The sequence below is a fragment of the Oculina patagonica genome, chromosome 4 (assembly GCF_052425735.1).
Source record: "Oculina patagonica isolate OP01 chromosome 4, crgOcupat, whole genome shotgun sequence".
Taxonomy (NCBI): Eukaryota; Metazoa; Cnidaria; class Anthozoa; order Scleractinia; family Oculinidae; genus Oculina; species Oculina patagonica.
In genome coordinates this window covers 15,134,255-15,161,652 of record NC_135761.1, presented here as the reverse complement: position 1 = coordinate 15,161,652, position 27,398 = coordinate 15,134,255, and the positions used below count along the sequence as shown (strand labels likewise).

Below are 27,398 nucleotides of genomic sequence, written 5' to 3'. Positions count from 1 at the left end.
TAATACCTTTATAGTGGCTAACTATTGGCAATCTCGCAAACTGATTGGCTACACAGCAGGCACCTGTTATCGACGAATAGTAGGCCGTTGGAATGCGCGAGCAGTTTTGCGTGCTTTATAGCCGAACAGCATTATCTTTACAACTCGGTATAATTGAGTTTCTAATTTTACTAGATCAGGCACTGCGGCCTCCCATCAATATATATATTTATATTTGTCGCTCTCGTATTTTTTATTCTCCTAACAAATTTCCATAGATTACTTTGAAAGGAACTAGGAGAATTCGGCAATAGATCAAAACAATGCGCTCTTTCAGTTAAATCCAGTAGTTTCTATTCAACAATTTATCAATATTTCCTAGGTACTAGGCGAATTTGATAATACAACAAGACAATGCCTTCTCTCAGTTTGATCTCTGTCCCCGTGACCCTTGCTATTCAACAATGTATAAATATTCCAATACGAGATACGATGTTAGACACTCTTGGAAATTAATATAATTTAAACAAGACTGCCCTTGCTATCTCTAATTCTGTCGTAGAATACCGCGACATCGTATTTAAACAACGGACTGTCTTTGCTATCTCTAATTTTTTCAATCCTTATGATTTACGGTGTCGTTGAATACCGCAACCGCTCGTATTTAAACAAGACTGTCCTTGCTATCTTTAATTCTGTCAATCCTTATGATTTCCTGTGCCGTAGAACACCGCGGCCTCGTGTCGTCATCGTTGCCCCGTCGTGAAATATGATTGTTAATATAATTGGAGAATGAGTCAGAAAAGCTCCGCTTCTTGCGAATGCAAATTTTCAGAAACACGCTTCTAAACTCGCGGCTTCTCCAGCAGTAAATTAAGGGATTCACAAAAGACGATGTAAAAGTCAGAATCTTTACCAACGCATTGACAGTGCTTTGCTTTGACCGGAATGACTCAGAGAAGCATTCTGGACATGTTTTCTGCAAAAAATAGTAGAAGCAAGATGGAAACCAGCAGCATACGAAGACACCAATCACGATCATAATGGTGATATTTGCTCGGCGTTCTTTATATTCCTTGCGAGAACGATCACTGTTGTGAGCTATGATTTTCTTATTACTTGAAATTTTCTTGATGTGGTATTGGGCCGTGAGATACATGGAGGTGTAGCAAATGACGATCACAAGAAATGGAACAATGACGTTGGTTATAATGACCATGATGCTCCACCAGTGGGTCGGGCTGTAGTTACACTCCTTATAAGGATCGTTTGATTCCCATGGGATAAAGGGAAGGGCTGAAACGAGCAACGCGTCCATCCAAACGAACATTAGTGTCAGGAAAACCCGACGGCGTGTGACAATAGTCACATGGTTCAGCGGATTTTTGATGGCGATCAGGCGCTCTACACTAATGACAGACAAGCTTAGGATGGAGGCGTAACCCGTAAGGAAGTAGGAAGAACGAAAAATGTCACAGACAATTGTCTGCAGAGGCTCTTCCCATGTAAACTTTTTGAAGATGTAGCTTGGCATGGCTACCAGACCCGCCAAAGAGTCAGCAATTGCCAGGCTGAAGATTGACATGTAGGTCACGTGACGCAAAGCTGGGTGGTTGTAGATTGCGAAGCATACTACGCTGTTGCCAAGGACTGTGCCAAATGAGAGAAATGCCAAGATAACTACCAAAGGTGTTCTTGGTATCCCTGTGTATTCAGTGTCTGGAGAAAGACTTGGCAGTGGACCGTCTGTGCTGTTCGACATCTGGATCTGATAAAACAAAAGAGACCAATAGCGATTAAGTGTTGTGCAACGCAACAGGATACAGCTAAAACTAGATTCTGCAGGTTCCATGGGTCCATGGGAGTCATGAAAATACCTCGGGTGTCTTGAAGTGCTAGTTTTTGCGGGCAGTAATGCCGAAACGTTAAACATGTATTATGACTTAATATATTGTGCTAAAATATTCATTTCCTCCAAGATTACTTGAAGGCACTGCGCTGATATTAATTCTATTAAGATCTATTAACCTTGCTAAAAGGCAAATAATCGAAAATATGATTAAAAGACAAGAATTGAACGCTCGACACTTAATAGCGGAGCTCCCAGCGGCCCGAGGGGCCGCAGAGCAGAGGCCATACCCATAGAAAATTAACAGACCCATGCTTTTGGCATTTCATGGTCATAATGGCTAGCGGCATGGCTCGCGGGCGCGTGCGACGACGACGACGAAGTTGCCCCAACATGGCGGCTATACTCCAGAAATCGGTTTAAGGTTATGGTTAATGCCAGCTTACATCTTTGATATTGGACTTCCATGTCATGGTCAATCACATGACCATATCGCGCGCTCACTTATAGAACTCATCGAGGTCGAATGTTTTTTGAAGTTTACCGCTGACCAAATAATGGTTTACATTGGATCGCGGGCTTAAGTGCTTTAATTTTTCTATTATTGGTTAGCATATTGGGAGCTCAGCTTTTAGGCTTGGCTAAATCTATTTAATATCCATTTGCTGAAGTGGATCCTTAAAAATGTCTTCAAACTGAGTTTAGGCGATTAACATTGAATGGCTTGGCAACTATTTTGCTCAGTTTGCTTACTCCAGTAATTTTCATCCGTTTTTCTTTAAAACGTGAATACTACAACTTAAAGAATGGAACAAAAACAAATTAAAAAGGTTTCTATGCGTTTTTTGCAATTGGTTACCTTTTGACCTGAGCTTTTCTAGTACAACAATAGCCTATTGTCAGATAAAATGCATATATTTATTGTGCCTGATGGGTATGATATCCATTCCCCATTCATATAATAATCCGTTCATTGGAAATGAGCGAGCCTTTTAGCTACCTTATAATTGAATCAGTATGTGCTTCTATATCTCCCTGCCTGATCTGTCCTTGATACTGCTGAATAAAAGATACGAGGAAGCCCCAATAGAATGCAGACTGCAAAACTAAGATGTTCCAAAGCCAGACAGTTCAGTAAACTGACAAATTAAAAAATGTTACACACTCACGGCTTGAAGACTCGCGGTACGGGAAGACAAGACTGTATCGTTTAGCTAAACGAAGTGAAACTTATCACACTCTGCTGTAATGCATATATGGAGTGTCGTTTTATAATTTGACCTTCTTAGCATACGTGATTATATGCATACTATGAAGCGAGAGTATTCATTTCAAACTGAATGAAATACCTTGACTGTTTTATCAGTGAAGTTTAACGACAGAAAATAAATGTCAACAACTTGTAAATATACTGATGCTCCGTTGAATTAGCTTTGGCGGTACACAGACGAAGGCAGAGAGTCGAGTGATATAAGTACAGATCAACAGTGCAGATCAATTCGACGCTAGCTAACCGTTCTGCTAGACTAGTGATCACTAGTGAAAACATTCTGCTGCCTGATTTAACCACACCATACTGGCCACAAAAATGAAGGTTATCTTGACACAGTAGATAAAGTTTACAGACACGCATTTCCGCAGGAAGAGCCTTAATGAACGCAAAATGGCCAAAATAGCAAAGAGGGGTATGACATGTTGATTTTAAATACATGCTGTCCTTTACATTAATTTATTACTTTTTGAGTTTTTTAACTCAAGAATTACCATGAATACAACATGAGATTCGCAAAACATCATCATTTGGGCATGATTTTACAAACGTTTTAAGGGTATGTTTTTGTTAAGTATTATGTCTTTTTTTTCTATTTCGTACTTTTTCACAACTTAGGCCTATCTTTAAAGAGCTTTCTTTATACGCTTTTAGGCCTATCTTTTAAGAGCTTTCTTTATACGCTTTTAGGCCTATCTCTAAAGAGCTTTCTTTATACGCTTTTATCGTCAAGATTATACTCTAAACTTAAAAACTTCACTCCGTAATTAGCCGTTGTCGTGATGCAATTTTTTATATAAATTTTCATTCCACGCGTATGTCAACAATACTTTTCAACAAAGGTTATTAAGCAATGAATAAATTCTACGGTTGAAACGTGATGAGTCTTGAGGTGTACATGAAAAGGACCGCTTTTCAGTGCTTATTTGAAAGAGAAGTCGAAACGAGGAAATAAACAAGGTTTTAACCATTTCACAGTTGAAAGCACTAATTATCAAATGCCTCACCACTATTGGAAACATCATAGCCACTACTTTGAACTCAGATTTCAGATCAGTGAGTTTTTCACAATTTTTCTCATGATCTTTTGCAATTATCGTGTGTTTCCGGTTTACGTAAATTTAAACAAGTATTATTTACTGCGTCGTAATAGGCAAATAACAAAGTTGCTGATTGAACCTTCTAGATTTTCTGCAGACATCAATTATCGACCTACAGCTGGCGACCAGCTTGATGATAGCATGGGAGCAATTGATAATTGTTGTTTGCTGTAAACAATTTTCGCACGTGCCTTTTTAAATAGAAATAAGTACTAAGAAAGGACAATGTTCTTTTCTTCTTCTCAGCATAAATACACTGGCTCGATATCTTTGTTGAAATGCATGGATACACATTCAGTTAATTTGCGGCATCGCAGTGAATGTATGTCATTAGACTAGAATTATTATATTAAAATACTCGCGTAAGACAATTTCTGGAATATCCACAGTATCAGTACAAAGGTACGATACATGTAGGATCCTCTAGTGGCAAACCAGTGAATATTAAAATTAACATTTGATTTATACATTTCTATAGTGTAAGTTTACGAACAGCTGGTGTCATTAGCTGTAATTGCACTATATCATCGATGCATAATTTCCATTACTGAACCCCTTTTGGGTACTAACTGATTTAGGATTATATTAGTAACTCACGCTCAAAAGCAGACATTACACACAATACATGATCATATGTAAACTGGCTGAATTTTTCGCTAAACGGATTACCGACAGACCGTCCGATTGCGGTTGTGACATTTCAAGAAACTGGTATTACCTGAATTCTTACCAAACTGCACGTCGCCAAGTCGCCAAACTCAAGTTTCTATTGTAAAGTGGATAAGGAACTGATCAAGCGCACACTATCAGTAGTTCTTACCGGCGGCTGGTGTGGTTTTTCTTCTAAGTTTAAAGTTGATGCTGATGATCTCCGAGTTGGCACAGTCAATCTCACCGGCGGTTTGACCGCGACTTATATACGATTCTTCTAGCAATGGACAACTTAGCTGTGTACGTAGGATGTTAAACAAATTATATCTCGGGCAAAATACTTCACTGATTGATTGATTTTCAGCAGTTATTGGCTTCTTGTTATCGACTGAAGTATCGGTGAAAAATGTTTGTCGTGTTTCGTGCATAAACACAAATACCGTGTGATTATTATGTAAATTGACATATTTTGTTAATTGCAGACTATTATGAAGTCTGTTGTTAACTGACCGTGTTAAAAGGTGCAAAGCTATTGTCTTACCGTTAATAAGAAGTCAAAACAATCTCCTGACTTACACGTATGGGAATTATATTGCTGACGTAGTTGTTAATATGCAGTTTGTGTGACACCCGTTTTCTTCCGCCCCTGTCAAGGGGTCCTAATCGCATTACGAGAAAAATTTGGGATAGTTTGTTTTCGCTATTTTTCATTTTTGACTGTCTTAGAACGTTCAAGAAAATTGTGGAAGGTTAGTTCTTTTTGCAACATTGTTATCCGAATCGAGATTTAATAAGACATGTACCGGAAAAGTTGTTTAGACCAGAAAAATCGATTCGTTCCCATATTAAAGAATTCCTTTCTGAAACAATGAACTCCGGCCTTCTCATCTACTGTGACTTCTTTCAAAAAATCTCTGATTCAAGGATTTACTAAAAGCCATTAAATTTTATCGAAGGGTAGTCGCTACTTCGGGAACGTTTCGGAACCCATTAAAACTGGTCGTCTGACTTGATGTTTGTTTGAGACAAGCAAGAGTATATAAGGATTGGACCAAACCGATGCACGAATAATTTCATTAAGCTTTTTTTTATCAGCAAATTTAAATTTAAATTTCAAACAGAACATTTCAATTTGGCGAGCAGAATCTCAGAATTTCAGGGAATTGCATTTGAATGACCTTATCCTTTTACAAAGCATAATTTTGCTATCTCTGTATGTGCATATGTAGCTTATTTCCTGTGGGGAACTCAGCCAATCAGTTATACTGTTCTCATTAACATTTTGTTCATTTGAAGGATTCTTGACATTTCATATTACTGTGTACATTTCTGCTCACATTCTTATGCTCTCAGTCACAACTATGTCTTAGCTCAGACCAGTGAGTGAATCAAACAATTGTATTTTATCATAATGCAACTCCATGAAACTAAGAAAAAATAAGGGGCCCCCTAAAAGACCGTTTCGGTAAATATCTGGCCTATAATCGCCTACTATTTTTGGAATAAAGTGTGGTTAAAAACAAAAAATTTCTACAGCTCGAACTTTCGTGACATGGGGAAAGTAATGTCTACTGGTTTCGGAGAGAAAAAAAAATGTCATTTTGGGCATGGAAAAAAACCAGCCGGCTACGACTTTTGAAAACGCAACAGCGGCTGATAAATTCGGCTAATAATATTTTTGTAGTTGGATAGTTCAGCGAGCGTAACCAAAAAAAGTAAATATTTCTTGTTGGGTGCCCCTGAAAATTGATGAAACTATAAAAATGGCATATTTTCCCTACGAAACTTCTTACCATTGTAAAAAACATTACTTGCATATGCTTCGTGAAATAAAGTCATCATTTTGTCAGAATGTTTTTTGTATCGGTTAGCTTATGACCATTTTAGCTTCGTAGCTTATGGTCATTTCGTCTGTCACCTTTTTCTCATTCTCGTGCTGAAAGCTGAAAAATTAATTTTTCGGCCTTTGGGGATAGAACGCACATGCACAAAAATGAACGACGATAAAACACGGCTTGGTTTGCAATTTGTACTGTACATATAAAGAGGAAATGGCTAAATTAACAACAAACGATACTGAACGAGTCTAACGGCCGACACAAATTTGATGAAGAACGCTTAGACTTAAAACGCCTAAACGCCCCCTCGTAGGCCACTAAAAAGGTTGTAACGCTCTTTCCTATTAAGGTGCACCATGATGACTGATAAACCGCTGGAAAGTGTTCCAGAAACCTTTCTATCCCCAGAAAAATGACTAGGGGGTTGATTCTAACAATGTTTTAAGCTATTTCGTGAGCGCGCAAATGTAGGGTCAGATCCTCGATAAAGTGTTTGACAAACACACACCTGTTTGATGTTATTTACTCATCATGCAAGTTGAACTCGCGCCGACCAAAGGAAGAACCTGGGAAGATTGGTAGTTTCAAGCCATAAGATTACATTGTAGAGAGCAAGGTTTTCGCCACAGTTCAACCCTAACACCATATCATTTGAATGTGCCAGCCCGGTTAACAGAAAACAGCGGTTTAAGTTGTGAGCACAAATGTTGATCAAATGCAAACTGGCTTAAATCGTAGATGTAAGAAAGCTTAAGGATAAGCACCCTAAATTAAGCTATGGTTATACCGATGCCACACACACCCTTAGCTCTCAAAGATTATAACCTATAGCAGACGATCTATTTCTTCGGTAAAGGCAAATGAAAGGAAAGCAATATAATGACAAGATAGTCCGATTAGGTGCAAACTTAAAAGACTGGTAAAACTTGCCTGTAAAGTAGGTTTCTCTGGATGTGATGATCTCCGAAGAAGCAAGAACAGGGAGTTAATGCCACGGCGACCACATCCGCCCAGGTTATAACGAACAGCCCACTATCCCGGGGGGGGGGGTACTCCCCTATATAAGGTATATAGGTATGTGCCGCCCCAAAGGGTATGGTTTTTGAGCCGTTTTGGTCTGAAAACGGGTATAGATTTTGAAAATTTTGGTCTGAAATTGGGTATTGTTATCTGGGAAACGTTCACGAAAGCTCATAAACTTATTTTTCTTCCCAGCAACCGGAGCGAGTAACTGGTGAGAGACAAAGAGAAATAGATAAAATATATCATTTCAGCTAAATTTTACCTATTCATCCTTTTTACGTTGACTTCCGTTCAGCGTTCATTTCAAGGTCAGGTCTGAAAACGGGTATGGATTTTTGAGGCCAGGTCTGAAAACGGGTGTGGAAAATAACATTTTTTGGTCTGAAATTGGGTCTGGAATCGGAGATGCGGGCGGCACACCCCCACCAAAAATTCCAAGGAGTACCCCCCCTGGGCCCACTATACGCGCGAAATAATGATTGGATGTTCTGTGACGTGATTACTACCGTCAGAGAATTAGAAACATGCTCTAAGGTTACAAAGGTCATTGAAATATTACGCCTTGACATTATTGTTTGGTTTGACTACGGCTAATAAAGTATGGGTAGAAATATCTTGCAGTAGACAAATCAAGAACTGGTAATTTGCCGCAAATCTGACCACAAGCTTCTTTAGTTTACTAACAATTAAATGGTTTACCACATTTTTCTAAACAACAACGAAATATTTCAAGCTAACTCGGCGAACACTCCCCAGTCATAACAACAAAGTATAAAATCCAACCGATGTTTACGGATAAATATTTTTTTTGTCAGGACATCGTACTTAGTTAGGCAAAAATAAAATTTCGGAGTCACATTCATCTTTTGCTTCGTCAAACTGGGAGTCACGCAAACGCGGCAGGCAAATAATTGCATTGAAGCATTAAAATAAACAAATCAAAAAGAACAGTTTTTCTTTCCAATTGCCTCTCTTTTTTTCTCATTAAAACCCATTTGAGAAATCTTTTTGTTTCACAGAAGAAAAAAAAAACAAATGTTACTGTTTGTAGCTTGATTCCATGATTACGTTAGCAAAGAATGAAAATCAGTAACATAAACCAAGCATAAAAAGACGTTTCTCCGGTGTGAAATAGATTAATACGAAATTCGTAGTCAAATGGCCTTCTGTTGTCGAGGATCGAATGCATATACGTAAAAAAATACAAAGCGACGGAAACATACAATAACGATGACTAAAGGTCGTATCGAGAAGTCGTATTAGGAAATATTTCAGGCAACAAATCAAGAGACTTTTGTTATAGAAATTACTAACTCAAGGTAATGCGCTAAGCACCGCAACATACAAAATAGCAAAATATCAGTACTAAAACGATTCAAAATGTTTCTGTCTTATCATAACTTAAAACAATTGTCTTTGTCCAAAAATCGAGCTATAATATGAAAGTAAATCACTGCTACTTACCAAGCCGGGTGCCTCACACGATATGCTCGGAAAGAATCCTGAAAAATCTATTTTTAGGCGCAGCAGCTCGCTAAGCTGGTAGGTCTGGTAATGCTTTGTCACGCGAACAAAAGAGCGGGAAAAATGTTCCGTTGAGGCGCTGTTTTGTGTTTTGTCCCGGACAGCCCCCTCGGCATGTACTCTTTTGGTTGAATGCTTAATGACGAGTACACCTGTATATTTTTGCTTTGACGTATCAATATTTTAAAAGAGAGAAAGCATTGTTTCTTGTTAGGGATTAGCAGAAGACGCAGTCGACTGAAAATCAGATGTGATTTGGATGCTTGTGTTTGCCAATAGTGAACTGGGGCGAGTAAGTGGAACAAGTAGAAGAAGGGGGTTTAACAAATTTTACCCGAATAGAAAATGGATTTTAGAAAAGTATTGTTTAAGGCTGTTTATAGTTACTAATTCCAGTCTAAACTTTATGTCTGCAACATAATTTGTCACGCCATTATTCCAAACAGTATCTACGATCGAGACGCTATTTACACGAATTCGATAACATTAAAAATTCCATTTTGTCTCTTCGCTCTTTACTTTACCCTTTAATAGTTTCAAATTAATTTAACAATTCAAATTTTAGATTTGGCGAATGCCGGTAAGCTCAAAGCTTGTTCGAGGTCTTCGAGCCTTAATCTTGAAATTGAAGTCATAAAAATTCATTGATTATTCATAGGGATAAGCGCAACTTAATAGCCTCGACGAAGAATACCAGACAATAAGACATCGTTTAGATAATCTTTACTTTATCCTTTTAACATTATTACACAATCAATTTTTTTACCCGCCATTTTAAACTGACTGTTTGTCAAAATATCCCTCGATATGATAAATATCCGTCTCAACATCTTAGCATCTTAGATATTTTTGTCAAATTTTCTATGATCTGGTTTCTTCAGTCAGGTTTTCAATGTTGGTATAATTGCGATACTTCAAACCTCACGCATACTGTGCGTGAAAAAAATACAAGTAAAAAAACATTTTTACTATGCCATTTTTTAAAGCATCTTAAATATAATCCTCTTCAAAATTCTTGGGACACTTTTTGCCCACAAACAGGATCTGTCTTTACGACAACTAGTCAGCACAATGTTAATTTTTTCAACGATCAGGCGACAATATTTTTTAAAAATAAATGCTATTTTTGGAGCTCTGATAAATGCAAAACCGCCGCGAAAAAAAAGATAAAAAGATTGCCGGATGTTTTGTAGACCTGGATCAGTAAAAATCTTGAGATAACAAGTAACAAAAGGCAAATTGATTCTCACGGCAAGGAGAAGCGATTGAGACTGAAATGAGATTAAAGTAAATGTATGAATGTATTTGCCCAATCTTTCGGTTTGTAATGTCCTCCTTAGCGATGAAGATCAGTGAAATTTTGAACATTTTCCCGTTTTTTTTTTTCAAAACTTCACTGAACGTGCGATGTTTTGAATTCAGTGTGCTGTTGATTATTTCCATGTGTATTATTTCCATATAGTTTCCTGGTATTTTTTCTGCGCTGATCCCCATCTACCGGCTGTTTTGTCTTTTTTTTCCGCTAAATTTTTTTTTTTGCCTTCCCGAGACATCAGTACACCCTGAAAACATTACGATTGTTTTTCCGAAACACCATTACACTAAGAGTGTTTTGTTTCCACTTGGTGATAATTTGTTGAGTGACCATGGACTTTTGATGAGCACTGCAGATCTAAGCCTGATGACAGTCATTTTATGAGTAGCTACAATAATGCATGCAGAAGATAGTGGACGTAACAGAACCGGCGTAAATATTAATCAAGGAGTAAAACCCGAGTTTTTAATTGTCATAGTCTATAAGATTCGAACTTTGGTCGGACACCGTACCTCACCGATTTCGCTGAAATTTGGCATGCAGTCTTGTTTTAGGGTCCTAACTACCAAATGTATATTAAAAAGTTTCAATTCTTTTTATTTTGGGAAATATCGAGAAGGCCGATTTGAAGCGTCCGTGACGGCTCGCCAACATGGCGGATCGAAGGTGTTCTTGTTACTTCGACACTGAACCTGCCGTCACAGTTTCTCGATCATACTTGGTATAGTTATAAAGAACTATCTTTCTTCTTTCTATATATCAAAATAGATTCGGCAAATGTTGAGTTTGGATGATCAACGGCCAAGAAGTTCGAAGGTATGTTAACGATGTTTTGAACAGTCTCAAATTTACTACAAAATGAAAGGCTAATAACTCCACTGTTATCTCGATTTAGAACTAGCCATTTACCATGAACAAAGCTTGTTCATTGGTGAATTGATTCCATTAATAAAAAAATTGGGGAAATGTAACCGTTAAGAATAAAAAATTATGGAACCTCTAGTAAATTGGCCATTTCAGCGCCATTTCAGCGGTTTAGCTCATTTAACAGCAAATAATCGGGAGAAACATGAAAGGGTTACAGTCGTTTATAATAAGCAGTTTTCAGGTATTCTTTGCTTATCTTAAACAAATACATGATCTTTGCCAAAGATATGGCGATTTTTGAGCGTACGATCGTTTCTACAAATTTTTAGGTCGGCAACTTTATTTTATTTGTTGTCGAGATTATACGTTGTTGTTATTCAAGTATTCGTTTCACATGAACTTCTGTTGCTCGCATTTCCCAAATTACTGTTTAAGAAATTGCCCATTCCGTAACAGGGTCATTCTTACTTTTTCTTTAAAAATTACTAGGAAAGCAAGAATGTCATAGAACGGTTTTATACTAGTGAAAATACCTGTCAGACATAACTTAGGGCCTCTTCACATGAGCCCGGTTTACGGGCTGTCTCGGTTACCAGGACAGATTTTGACGTCTGTTCATATGGAAAATTTTAGCCCGGTTGACGAGGATAAAATTCAAGAAACGAAACCAAAATTGCGACACATGAAGTTGCATCTTTTGCGACTATCGTAGCTTTATCGACCCTTGTTACTTTATTCGTATACGTAATTGGACTACATGCTGTCCAATTTGGAAATAATTTGATGAAAAAAATTCCGAGGGCAGCCAAAATTGGACGAGGCCGTAGGCCGAGTCCAATTTGGCTGTCAGAGGAATTTTTTGAATCTAATTATTTCTAAATTGGACAAGCATGTAGTCCGGTTACATATTAATTATATAGCTTGTAGTCGGTCAATCCAGCATAAACAATAAACATATGTCTAGAACGGGAAAAGCAATTAACAATAGTAGGCATAATACAGCACATGCAACTAAGCATTGTCTTCACAAATCAAACTTAAACAAAACAGTGCGATTTTATTCACCTGAGTTTGCGAAGGTTGCTACAAAGTGAGTGAAAACACTGCATCAATCAATGAAAGTCGTAAACAAAGTGTCCGAAGAGCGTAAAAACTTCTTGAATCTGACAAACTCCTTTCCACTATCTCGTTCGTACTTCATCGCCGTCTTTTCTTTTCGGATTTCGGCAAAAAACGAGAAAGAATTGCATCTAGCTCATGGCTATGAATATCTAACAGATTTCTTGCTTCGCTTCGCTGCACTTACGTTCACCCAAGTTTTGTACTATTTGAGGTGTTTTGCTCTTGATTTTTGCTTCTTAGTGTAGCTAGCTCCTCTTCTGACAACGTAGAAAATTTCTCTTTCTTGTAACTATTGCTGAAAAGCTCGAAAAGAATGGAAAAACGTAGCAAACTTGCCTCTGAATTCCGCCATTGTCAACTAAGACAAGTTTACAGGGCTGACGCTATGCTTTGTGCTAATTGGCTAACATCCGTCACATGTTGTTTTTTCTTCGATTTGATTGGCTGAGACAAAACTGTCCAATTTTTCTTAAATTGGACAGTTTGTGCATTTTACCTGAAAGTCCTAATTGAAACTATCCAAATTTAATCCCAAATAAAAAAAAAAAAAAAAAAACAAAGTGAAACCCTAATCCCAAATGGACAGTTCTCAGAAATTAAGGAAAAATAGCTGCGCTAACAATATAGGATTTACTGACAGCTATATAATTAATAAAGCTAATTCGCATATTTCTGAAGTGGAAATATATCCAAGGCAAAATAATGCCATTTTGACCTCCCAGTTAAGAAAGGGAAGCTATTTTTTCAAAAAAAGTTGCGTCCCGGCGGCCGGGCTGGAGTGTTCATATGGAAAAATTTTCTTCCCGGTTGCCGATATCTCGTTTGCAGAAACCGAGATATCGGTAACCGGGCTGGCCCGCCTTCTCATATGAACATATCAAAAATTTTACAAAGAAAATAGGAGTGAGCCGATATCTCGGTAACTGGGCCAGCCCGGTATGATCCCGGTTGACCGGGCTGGCCCAGTTACCGAGATATCGGCCCACTCCTATTTTCTTTGTAAAATTTTTGATGTGTTCATATGAGAAGGCGGGCCAGCCCGGTTACCGATATCTCGGTTTCTGCAAACGAGATATCGGCAACCGGGAAGAAAATTTTTCCATATGAACACTCCAGCCCGGCCGCCGGGACGCAACTTTTTTTGAAAAAATAGCTTCCCTTTCTTAACTGGGAGGTCAAAATGGCATTATTTTGCCTTGGATATATTTCCACTTCAGAAATATGCGAATTAGCTTTATGAATAAAGTAACAAGGGTCGATAAAGCTACGATAGTCGCAAAAGATGCAACTTCATGTGTCGCAATTTTGGTTTCGTTTCTTGAATTTTATCCTCGTCAACCGGGCTAAAATTTTCCATATGAACAGACGTCAAAATCTGTCCTGGTAACCGAGACAGCCCGTAAACCGGGCTCATGTGAAGAGGCCCTTAAACTGTTTGTGTTATCTGGCTGTTTTCACAAATATGCAAATTAAGGAATTCTTAAAGTGCCTATCTTTAACTATTTCACGCTTAAAGATTCCTCTAAATCTTTTCGCTTACCTTTTTGCCAAACGAAGTTTTGTGTCTCCAGGCAGAATGCTCGTTATCAGCAATGAAAGTCGAAGAGATACAGAAGCTCGAGTAAAATTCTAACTGCTGTGAAATGAACATCGTTTGAGCTTGACGTGTATTTATAGATTGCGCTCGAGCTCCGTTAATTAAGTTTATTCATTTGGCGATCAGATAAAAATCAATGAATGATCAGAGTTATTTCTAAGTCCATTTCTAAGCACGAGAAACACGGAAGTTTGTTTCAGAAGCATTTATGCATAGAAATACCGGTTTATTTTTGAGCGGTAAATCTGCATTTATAATAGCTGGGAGTTTGGGGTGTTTTTTGGTGTTGTTTTTTTTTTTGAGGGGGCTCGGGGGGGGGGGGGTGAGGGGGGTGTGGAAGTGGTGCCTTCGTATCCTCTTTTGTTCTTTTACACAGTGGCCTGAATTTGGAACAGTTCGGGAAATGGATTATCAATTACTCTTCGTTATGCCATGTCACCCCTTAATGTGGGAGCGCCGCGCCTCAATTCACGATAAAAAATTTATGGCCGCCCGGTCCATTTATGTAGTTCTCCGCCAGGTCTCTCAATAGGCAGGTTACGAGCCTAGTGGCCCATCAGGCCGGAGTTCATACCGGTTTCCGCAACGTGAAGCGACAACGAGTATTTTTACTCCACCCGGATGGGATGCTATTCCATCGCAGGGTTACCTCCCTTCCCGAAAAGCTAAAGATTGACTGGTAATCATTTTTACACCTGGGCTAGGAAAGGGACTCTGGTAGTTGAGAGGCTTTCCAAAGAACTTAACGCATTGCCCCCCAAAAGCTCTATCCAGGACTGTTTGGTCCAGAGTCCAGCGCAGTGACCATTATAAGGCCATCACGCTCCCCAACCGTGTAAGAAAGTGCAAAAATCTGCTTGGGGTAAGCCCTGGGGTTGTACAGTTTGGTACGAAATGTGGGCTTTTAAATGTGGTAGGTCTTATATCCGTGGTTGGGGTGCGGTGGCTTAAAGCGACATTAAAAAACTTCTTGTTTTCTGAAAAACGTTTTCATAAACTGATTTGAATTACATTAATGAATTAAAGGGACAGTGTCACCAAGATTTAATAAAATTTAAAACTCTCAAGACGGTAACCTGGTAGGAAAAAAGTGGCCTTAAACTTTGACAGTTGACTTGGAAGAAATATATGGGCCTTGAATTGGGAGGGCTTATGAGAGAAAAAGGGAATTTCACAGAATCTGCTCAACAGCGTACTCTCGAATTTATCTGCCCACTGTCTTTTTCTCTCTCCAGGTTTTGGTAAGGCCAGACCGCTATGAGTGGATTTACAATTCATATTAACACTTTTTTGAGATTTTTAAATCCCGGTTCGGGCTTTGAATTGTGGGGATATTGCGTTGAGTTCTTCGGAAAGCCTCTGTAATATCATACCGTATTTACTCGAATAAGCGCCGCCCCCGAATATGCGCCGCCCTCGAATAAGCGCCGCATTTCGGACAAAAAAGTTAATAAGAGCCGCCCCCGGCGCCGCAGTCCCGATGCGGCGCTTATTCAAGGAAATCTGTTTAACTAGAAACAGAACTACAAAGCAACTCTTAAACAAACTTGGATATTTCTTTCCATCAAAAGCGACGTTCTGCAGTTCAAAGTGCTTGTTTTACCGCTCAGTTTTTCTATTGAACATTCTTCAGTACAATCTTCAGCAAGAGACGACTTTTGGCAATCAGGGGACCCTATTTTAATAAATGTAAAGGATTAGATTCTTTGTGGCGTCAAATTTTTTAATAAGCGCCGCCCTCAAATAAGCGCCGCCCTCGAATAAGCGCCGCACTGGAGGCGTAAAAAATTTAATAAGCGCCGCGGCGCTTATTCGAGTAATTACGGTAGTCCCTTTCTACACCTAGGTCGGCGATAAAGACATACGTGATGTAAGTCATGACGCATCACGAGAGATGTCCTTATGGAGAGGTTCGACTTTACTAAAAAAAAAAAGTCCGAGATAACAAAAACAGCTAAGTTCTCACCTGCTTTTTTTTTTGTAAAAATCTGGACGAAAAACATTTGTATCTTTTAACTTGCCCTAAAAATAATTGATTCGAAATTCATTTCAAATCAATGAGGAAAATGTGTTAGCTTCACTGTTATTATGTTGTTCTTGCCGCGAGTGAGCCACGCCTTCTTCGAACACGATAATTACTGATGACACAAACGTAAAGTCATGTTCATTTTAAAATCAGCTCGCATTATGCTTATTAACAGATGAGCTCTTTTGTTCAACATTCAGACCACTGTGTCAGAGATCTAAAGAGGATTCGGAGGCACCACTTCCGCCCCCCTCCCCCCGCCTTCCTACAACAACACCAAAAAAAAACCCAAACTCCCAGCTATTATAAATGCAGATTTACCGCTAGAAGCCGAGTATTTTTTAACCGCGTCAGTCAATAATAAACCGGTATTTCTATGCATAAATGCTTCTGAAACAAACTTCCGTGTCCCTCGTGCTTAGAAACGCACTTTAATAACTCTGATCATTCATTGATTTTTATCTGATCGCCAAATGAATAAACTTAATTAACACATTTAAAAGCCCACATTTCGTACCAAACTGTACAACCCCAGGGCTTACCCCAAGCAGATTTTTGCACTTTCTTACACGGTTGGGGAGCGTGATGGCCTTATAATGGTCACTGCGCTGGACTCTGGACCAAACAGTCCTGGATAGAGCTTTTGGGGGACAATGCGTTTAAAAGTTCTTTGGAAAGCCTCTCAACTCCCAGAGGCCCTTTCCTTACCCAGGTGTAAAAATGATTACCAGTCAATCTTTAGCTTTTCGGGAAGGGAGGTAACCCTGCGATGGAATAGCATCCCATCCGGGTGGAGTAAAAAATACTCGTTGTCGCTTCACGTTGCGGAAACCGGTATGAGCTCCGGCCTGATGGGCCACTAGGCTCGTAACCTGCCTATTGAGAGACCTGGCGGAGAACTACATAAATGGACCGGGCGGCCATAAATTTTTTATCGTGAATTGAGGCGCGGCGCTCCCACATTAAGGGGTGACATGGCATAACGAAGAGTAATTGATAATCCATTCCCCGAACTGTTCCAAATTCAGGCCACTGTGTAAAAGAACAAAAGAGGATACGAAGGCACCACTTCCACACCCCCCTCCCCCCCCCCGAGCCCCCTCAAAAAAAAAAAAAATAGGTCACCAAGGGTGACATGAGTCTAATGCCGTATGGCATAGTGATACAGATTGCGCGGTTTTCGTAAGCCGGTTAAAATTGGTTAGAGGTTTGTGTTCGGGAGTTTAATTTAAAATGCTTATAGCAAGCTAGGGGCATCGTGGATGATTATGGATGAAAACGAAACAGTCATAAATGTTATATGCTTCACAAAATTTAAAGTATGAACAGGAGTTGATGTTACTTCTTCCGTATTGTCCGTAAAAGCAGAAACGATTAAACATTTGGACAAGATTGCGTGACGATTTACAAAAAGCATGTTCATTACAACAAGGGTTGAAGAACTTCACATCGTTTTCTTTCAGATTTTTCACCATTTTGATGATGACTCTTGAAACAGATTTTGCAATAAAAGCACTTGAAATAGTGACTGTTACTCCATTGTACTGTAAGCACTTAGTGACAGATTTTCCTAAAAACGGGTGTAAATGCTCACGTCAATATAATGATGACCTTTTGAACGCTGGAAACTAGGCAATTATTATCGAGCTACCATACACAGGAGCGAAGACTGTTTATCATGATGTACAAATTTCGCGAATCATCACTTCCATATCAATGTAACCATTTTATGATTTTTCTAGCTGTAAGAAGAACTTAAGATCTCTGAGAGTCGCAAAAGCATGAAATTCGATTTCAGTGTATGGCAAAGGCCGGGACAGTGAAATACTGCAAAGCGGCCAAACAAACGCATTTTGATTTAGTCGCGTAACTTGATTTACATTTATCCATGTACATCTTTTATTTTTGAAGGTTTTTGTTTGCACTGTAAAGAAAAAATTGGTCAAAATTCGAATGACTTAAATACAAAATACGAGGTAAAGTTTTCTATTTTTTAAAACAAAATAAATATTTGGTCGCATTGTGTAAATAAACGCGAGTCGCCGTCGAAATATTTTTTCTCAAAGACGTCTTGCTTTTTAAGCAAGACGAAAACACAAGTGCTTAACTGAACTGAAAACGAAGATCTATTTTCACAAAAAGCTTACAAATGTCTTAACTGGAAAATTATTTCGTCCTGTTCAAGTGTTGAATAATCGTGACTTGAGAAAGAACTTTTAATTATGCGTGGGAACACGTGTCGCTGATTGGCTGTTTTTAATTGAAACTAATCGTGCGTGTCCGTACGGAGTCCGTTCTTGCAGCTGATCATTGTTTTCTACATTACAGCGAACGATTATCGATCCCGAACCATTCCCTTGGGATTGCTAACAGCTTTTTTCATATAACAAAGAGTCTAATGCGCATGCGCAAAGCGCACGCAAGCATTAGACTCAAAAACAACACCAAAAAACACCCCAAACTCCCAGCTATTATAAATGCAGATTTACCGCTCAAAAATAAACCGGTATTTCTATGCATAAATGCTTCTGAAGCAAACTTCCGTGTCTCCCGTGCTTAGAAATGGACTTAGAAATAACTCTGATCATTCATTGATTTTTATCTGATCGCCAAATGAATAAACTTAATTAACGGAGCTCGAGCGCAATCTATAAATACACGTCAAGCTCAAACGATGTTCATTTCACAGCAGTTGGAATTTTACTCGAGCTTCTGAATCTCTTCGACTTTCATTGCTGATAACGAGCATTCTGCCTGGAGACACAAAACTTCGTTTGGCCAAAAGGTAGGCGAAAAGATTTAGAGCAATCTTTAAGCGTGAAATAGTTAAAGATAGGCACTTTAAGAATTCCTTAATTTGCATATTTGTGAAAACAGCCAGATAACACAAACAGTTTAAGTTTAAGTTATGTCTGACAGGTATTTTCACTAGTATAAAACCGTTCTATGACATTCTTGCTTTCCTAGTAATTTTTAAAGAAAAAGTAAGAATGACCCTGTTACGGAATGGGCAATTTCTTAAACAGTGATTTGGGAAATGCGAGCAACAGAAGTTCTTGTGAAACGAATATTGAATAACAACAGCGTATAATCTCGACAACAAATAAAATAAAGTTGCCGACATAAAAATTTGGAGAAACGATCGTACGCTCAAAAATCGCCATATCTTTGGCAAAGATTATGTATTTGTTTAAGATAAGCAAAGAATACCTGAAAACTGCTTATTATAAACGACTGTAACCCTTTCATGTTTCTCCCGATTATTTGCTGTTAAATGAGCTAAACCGCTGAAATGGCGCTGAAATGGCCAATTTACTAGAGGTTCCATAATTTTTTATTCTTAACGGTTACATTTCCCCAATTTTTTTATTAATGGAATCAATTCACCAATGAACAAGCTTTGTTCATGGTAAATGGCTTGTTCTAAATCGAGATAACAGTGGAGTTATAAGCCTTTCATTTTGTAGTAAATTTGAGACTGTTCAAAACATCGTTAACATACCTTCGAACTTCTTGGCCGTTGATCATCCAAACTCAACATTTGCCGAATCTATTTTGATATATAGAAAGAAGAAAGATAGTTCTTTATAACTATACCAAGTATGATCGAGAAACTGTGACGGCAGGTTCAGTGTCGAAGTAACAAGAACACCTTTGATCCGCCATGTTGGCGGGCCGTCACGGACGCTTCAAATCGGCCTTCTCGATATTTTCCAAAATAAAAAGAATTAAAACTTTTTAATATCCATTTGGTAGTTAGGACCCTAAAACAAGACTGCATGCCAAATTTCAGCGAAATCGGTGAGGTACGGTGTCCGCGAACTTTTAAAAAAGCTCGAAAATTATGGAGTATTACACTTAAGTATACAGATTCTCAAACAAAGATTTCTTTTTCACTGGGTCAACGTTTTGTACGTACAGTTTTCATGTCTTAGAGCGGTTTTCACTTGAGTGTCGAAAGTAAATTGCGTTTGCTTTGGTTTTGCATTACTACGCTTAGTGATTGGCTTAAAAATCTCGTGCCACTTTCCCAGCCAATTAGAGCTCAAACCAAAACCAATCGTGACTCGCTCGCGCACATTTTCCCGCGCTTCGTGCCAGCTACATGTATTTGCTTCCAGTTTTGATTGGTTCACTGGATTGTCTGTGTCCTTTGTGATTGGTCAGAGTAATTACTTTGGTTTTGGTTTTACGACACTCAATTGAAAACTGCTCTATGCTACGATTTATTTATTTCAAAATTCATGAAAATTATAATAACTATAGCGCGATTAACCAAACACATCACCCCCTGTTATCACCCCTGTGTTGCACTCCTGATGGTATTGGCCTTTTTTCTTCTACAGCTGTCAAATCATGTTCTATATGAATGGTGAGTCTATTTTACACCGTTTTTCTGGTCTTTTTTTATTTTTGACAGAATATACCTCGTTTTTAATGCATCAACAGCACGAAATATGTTTCTCTATGTTTCGGAAAACGTTTTCCATATCACCGTTTTCAGCTTCGACGCATAAGCTGCGACCGTCTGCATGGCTTAAAAATTTTGGTTATTAAATATGGAAATGAACAGACATTCGACGCCTTCCCTCGTAGTTGGAGGGCATAGACAGCAAAATTATGTTGGAAATTTGACGATGTCTTTTAGGATGTATAATATGTGGAACTTTGAACTTCAGTATTTAAGCTGAAAATAAATGGATTTTGGATATTTAAAATTGGATTTTAAAAGTATTTCTGATTTGGTTGTTGTCTCTTAATATAACGTATGGACCCAGGGTACAAATGCTGAAAACAAGGTTCTTAAACAAGATTCTAAAAGTACGTATTACCTTTTTCAGTTGAATTAGATTCAAAAATACTTTAAATATACTTTAAATGACGCTTTGCTCTATTTTTACCGTCTTTCGCGGTGTATTTTCTGCCCCATAACTAATAATATAGTTTATTGATACGAATGGAAATTTAAAGTTTAAACCACCCACGAACGCGAGCGAATGCAAAAATGGGAAAAGGCAAAACAGTGTGTGTGAAATAGTCTTTTGACTGGTTGATTAAAGGGACAGTGTCACGGATTTTAGCCAAATTTAGCCCTGGGAAACTGCCAACAAATTCAATGAAATACAAAAAAATAACCACTCAATACAGTGAAGGAACATTTCAATAACACAGCAAATACAGAAGAAGGTAGGGATGGCCAAAAGTGAAGAAGATTGAAACGGATTGCGATATATATTTTTGAAATACTGTTGGGCTGAACAGTTTTCAAAGTTGATCTTGTTTGCTTGAAACTTTACATTATATCGCCCAGGAGACACATTTAGTTGCAATGAAGCGAGGGTTTTGTCGTTTAGATCCATAGAAGTTATTTTCTTTACAAACATTAAGTTTCATAGCGAGTATTTTGCAAAATTTAATAAATAAACTTAACTCAGCCGTGACACAGTCCCTTTTAGTACCAAGTATCTTCTTAAAATCTTACCTCCATTCAACAGTCAAGTTCGTCAATGAAGCTCTAACAACTCTCACAAGCCGTCAACACACTTCTGATTGCTCAGCCTCGCTGCCGCCTGTTAATAAAACCATTCAAGAAGTGAACAAGGAGCTAATCGCTATTCAGCTGTATAATCATGATCAAGCAGTTAATATGTAAATACGCTTTTGACTATAATAGTGGGTATAAAGCATCAGAAAGAGCACTGTGTAAACTTCAATAACATTTACTGCCTCAATAGAGCAGTTTTCAATTGAGTGTTGTAAAACCAAAACCAAAGTAATTACTCTGGCCAATCACAAAGGACACAGACAATCCAGTGAACCAATCAAAACACGAAGCAAATACATGTAGCCGGCACGAAGCGCGGGAAAACGTGCGCGAGCGAGTCACGATTGGATTTGGTTTTAGTTCTGATTGGCTGAGAAAGTGGCGCGAGATTTTTAAGCCAATCACTAAGCGTAGTAATGCAAAACCAAAGCAAACGCAATTTACTTTCGACACTCAAGTGAAAACCGCTCTAATCATGATCATGCAGTTAATATGTAAATACGCTTTTGACTATTATAGTGAGTATAAAGCATCAGAAAGAGCACTGTGTAAACTTCAATAACATTTACTGCCTCAATATACACCCACGCACACCATCTGGCAGGAGCTACTGCGAAAAGACGTAGTTTTACATAGTCCTTGTTGCTGTTTTGAAAGAAACTGTTTTCATATATTCATATATCGAGCCACAGACTGAATTGATATGATAACTACGAGATTATTCAGAATGGAAAGAAGAGGATATTTTGCGATTACGCGTAGATATAATTTTCTCTTGATATCTCACAGAAGAATCCTGTAAATATATACAATGATGAGTATAATACGAGAGGAGAAATTTCATTTCTCCAGGAAACCTTGTGTTTTTTTATTTTTTTAATATACTAATAAAAAGCTATTTTGAAGAGTTTATGAAAATCTCCTGCCATTTTCCGAAGATTAACAAAGATCGTCCTCTAGTCATGCGAACGTTTCCGAACTCTTCTCTAAAATTTAATGTCATTTTAGATTCGATTTCTGCCGTCTTCTCCAGCCCGGTCTTCGCTAAAGTGGTTGTTGTTGGGTGTGCGAGCTCAATTTTCGCTTAAAAGCCATTGAGCCTAAGAAAGTTTCAACTATAAACTAACACATTTTCATCATCAAATTTACTTCATCACTGAATTATATATTATAATTCACATCAATCAGCTCATTAAAAAACTTGAATAAAAAACTCTAACCAGCAAATGTGAGAAATAATAGTTCGACGGTGACATCTTTGACAATTTGAAATATTCCGGGCCAGTGTTATTGTCAAATATCACTTAAAACGTATGCTAATAGATGTATCTGACTATGATCTGAACGATTAACAGATGTCTTTAAAGCTTCTTTTGGAAACACTTAAAGCAATACGGTCCCTTTTCTAATTCATTTAAGCCACAAAAACGTCATTTTACTTTCAATACCTGCATTACTTCAGTTTAACAGATTATCTTAGTAAAATGTCATTTTTCTCCACGTGAGTACGATACAAATGGTCTCCATCTTGGTTCATTACACTTGCCGTATTTGGAAACGATCTCCGCCATATTTTAAAACTTCAAGTTTCACATATTGGTATTTAAGTTTTAAGATTCTTTCCGACCAATTGCATTTCCAAAAGATTCTTACCGTTTTTTCTTAGACTTTGTGAGTGTGTGGTCGTCGTGGTTGACAGTCTTTGTTATGAAAAACACGACAAGTGTTTTGGTTTAAAAATTTTGGGCCAAATTTCCCTCGAGCTTCAATTATCAGTCTCGTTCAAAATTTGCCAGAATGGTGCCAATTAATCTAAAAACAGCTCTAAAATCACATCAAACAAGGATAGTCCAATCGCTTTTCGGTCACGCTGCTACCATGAGATTTTTAATAACATTGTATTCGTTTTTTTTTGCGTGCCAACCGGAAAAGGTACAAGCGTTTTTTTTTTAAACTTACAAAGGTTCTTAATAAATAAAATCGCATCTGAAATTTTTTGAATTTTCTTTCCTTTTTTGTAATACATCTGATGAAATAAGCCACGCAGATAGTGATTTTTACTCTATTTTGATGAAAACATTTTTTTAACCTTCTCACTTTGAAACGAGTGTGAATTGTATTCATATTTTAATACTAAAAACATGATTTATTGTTAATAAAATATATACAAAATTAAGGACTTACTCGGAAAAATGTGCATTTCCCTGTTCTTATCTTATTTCCCAAATATTATTTAGAAAAGAACTGTATCCGCTGATTTTTAAGCAAATGATTTAGCTTTTATTCCGGTGTTTTTCAAGTAGTTAGATGATAACTTTTAAGTCATCACCAGACACTGCTTTTGCTGATAAGCTATAGATGGTACTGATCTAAAACAGTAAAATAAGAATTGACTATTACCTAACTCAGTAAAAGTATGGAGGTTATTTGGCGCTCTGACGACAAAATAAGTTGTATTTTGTCTAGATTGCTTACAAATTTAAGAAACTGTGTATTAGAATTGGTGAAAGAAATGAAAACGATCGTTTTAACAAGTACCTGCTAAGAACGTCAGACTCTTGATTGAAGAAAAGTGTTCGCACTGTCAGTTTAACCTGTTAACACCCTAACACGAATCGAGACTGAGCCGAACAAATCAAATTTTTCAATTCGTATGCCGAACTGAAGTCTTGTTCGTGCTGAGGAAGGTAGTTATGTAAATTCAGTGTACATGCAGTTTTTTCACAATTGACACCGCGCAGAGAGAATTACCGTTCAATTATTATGTTGACATAAAACTCAATAATACACCACATACATGAACACTGTAATTTGCAGTTGTTCCGTTCACGTCAAGAAAATCACTTTGATGTAAGGTGACAAACCGGGACAAATGTAAAATGATTAGGAATACATTATAGATGTCTCAGCAATGAATAGCAATCGTATTGTACTGGAGTATTATAAATGCCTAATAGCTTTTTCTGCGAAACCCCAGTTGAAACGTTTTTTTCGTTTTTTTTTGTTTAAAAATGAGCAAAAAACATTCTGGACAAATTACTTGTAACTGTAGAATATTATTTATATTAATTTTTTATTTATATTTTATTTGTATTGTTTCTATCTCGTAAAAGTCATAGTTCTATGCATTTATTATTTGTAACTTCACGCTATATTGTTAATACATTAGAAAACGTCAACAACTGAGTTTAAAACACTCTAAGAAGATAAAATAATCGGAGTTCTTCCAACAGAGGCGAAGTCACGAAGAGAAAAACGGTTCTGCAAATATACCTGAGTCACTGAGCTAGACGTCTTATAAATATATTATTGCGTGTAGCAGTAAATGTTTCATTAGGCAACACTTTTCACTCCTATATCAAAACATCCGTATTCACTGCTGTGTATGTCAAATTGCTTTTATTTTGCCGGAAAAACTAGCTAGTGGCAAAAGGTAGTGAATTTCCATTAGAACGAATCAGTTTGCAATCTAAAACTAAATTGGAATAAGTGTTATGATTTATGTTTTTTATCACGAAACAGAAAAACGCGTCTTCAGCTTCTAGGTTTACAAACAAGATACAATTCTCATAATGACCAAAGTTTTGAATTCCTCTTTGAACCTGTAATTAATACAAGTTGTATAAATTGTGTAGTTTTTTTGTGCCCTTCTTCTTTGTTTACTTTTTCGAGGCACAAAACATCGCTTTACCGCTAAATAAAACAAACTATTTTCTTAAGCAAATGCTTGGAGTTTTAAAGTGTTTTCACATTTCACTGATGTCGTATAATGAAACCTTATAATGTTTTGAACGTTTCTTGTCTTTGTGTTCTTATTTCAAACTGAAAACGATATGATGAGGGTTTTTAAAGTATTTCTCTCATTTTTTATCATTTTTATCAGCATCATGGGCAAAGTCCCTAATATATTAAAAACAACTTTAAATAATTATCAAAATCTCCTATTAAACTTAGGTCACCAAACTCGCCTTACACGAATCCTAATTACAAACTTCCATTAACTACGTTATTCAGTGTTTTCTCTTGAATCGACTACTTTAAGACTCCTTAAAAGTGCCTCTTTATAAGACCCACTTTTATGACTCCTTAGATTCAACTTTTTCGATTCTTTTCTGTTGGGCACCAGCTGATCTTCCTCAAGTCAAAATATGCCAGGCGTTCCTCGTTGATGTCGATGCAGTATTGTTATCACTATCTTATTGATAACACACTATATTTTACCTTGCATGATCTCTCTTTTTTTTTCCTTCGGTAAATTTGGCAAAATAACTTTAAATTGTATCGGCTTTGCTCCAGAATTTTTTTTCGACACCTTTTTTTCTATACGGTCACACAAGTAGTCATGCTCCTGGCTCTACGACACATTTTCACGTGTAATTTTGAAACATTTAGTCTTTATTGAGTTTTTACTGTCAAGTGAAGAGCTGTTTTATGGCATCTTACCTATGTTAGGCTCGACACATGAGAAAAGTAGCCTTCTTTTTGATATGTTTCACTGTATAAAATCGTGTTTTGTCGTCCATAAAATGTTTATACGAATTTTGATACGCCAGTATACTGCGCTAAATTTAAGATAAATATCCAGTATACCATAGAAGCATTAACATTTTTTTAAAAAAGGTTTTGTTTCCTTTGCATTTTCGTTACATTTTCAGTGCTGTCAAAACATGGCAGATACAACTGCTATAAACCACTTAAAAGTTAATGCACATTTCGTAAGTAAAATATATAGAACTAAACTATGTAAGAACATCAATATTAATTCAAAAGTCACAAGATTGCTTTCATAAGCAATTGCATGGTGTTAAAAATTTATATTTGCACATTTGCCTCAGAGGCTTTAAAATTGACTAATGGTAACGGACTTATAGAGGAAAAAATCCTGTGATATGAATGCTGTGAAATACGGCTTAGAAACCTTCAAACATCCAGGTTTGATTGATGGGCTTTCAAAGGTCATAAAAGCTTTTCCTGTTTTAAAGGAGAAGATATAGAAACAAACACAAGTAGCACAGAAGAGGGGTGAAATTTTTGCCTTCGCACATGACATTGTGATTCTGACTAATTTTGTGTCACCAGAAGTTTGCCCTCTCGTGACACGTATCGCATTTTTCAGGCCTATCGCCCGACGTAATTTAAATCATGATTGTAGTTATAAGTGCTGTCGCATTTAGTAATAAGTATAATCGCATTTCGTCATAAATGTTGTCGCATTTTGTAATAGATGCTGGCGCGTTTTGTGATTGTATCTATCGTAAATTGTCATAGCATGCCACATTTTGGAATAAAATTTACCAAAATAATCAACATGTCAGAAAACATACATATGTCGGGAACATACAGAGGCACTAGCCTCGGTAAAAGGTTTGAATTTATTTTTTATTTTTCAGGTTATTGTAAGAGACTATGCATTAAAAAATACTTTTAATATGGAGGAAGTGTTTTTTTTCTGATATTGCCTCGGTTAGAATTTTCGTCTGGCTACGGAGCTGCAGGCTGATTAGAAAGCTTAGACAAGAGATACAAATACTTATCAGCCACAAACCCCACACTTTTTCTAGCAATTTCTGATCACCTTCAGTGAGGGCCTCCCAGGGGAGATCCATGTTTACTTGATCCGAACAAAATTTTCCTTGTGTTTCTGTGTTCCCTAAAAGTATTTCTTCAATTTTGATGTTCCCTGTTCCCCAAA

At 37.4% G+C, this 27,398-nt stretch overlaps 1 protein-coding gene across 14 annotated transcripts in view; it reads right to left on the bottom strand.

Annotated features, from left to right (window-relative positions):
* Positions 1–310: 310 nt before the first annotated feature.
* The window catches only part of LOC144649638 (histamine H2 receptor-like), a 37,996-nt gene continuing 10,908 nt past the window's right edge, over positions 311–27,398 (bottom strand). For 8 of the 14 annotated variants that reach the window (XM_078509174.1, XM_078509177.1, XM_078509173.1 and 5 more), the window contains 2 exons: positions 21,644–21,731; positions 311–1,747 (listed from right to left, as the gene is read on the bottom strand). In XM_078509174.1, coding sequence (XP_078365300.1) covers positions 644–1,747; positions 21,644–21,649 — 1,110 coding nt within the window. In that variant the 5' untranslated portion in view covers positions 21,650–21,731 and the 3' untranslated portion in view covers positions 311–643. The other 6 variants (XM_078509180.1, XM_078509186.1, XM_078509184.1 and 3 more) reach the window with 6 other exon arrangements.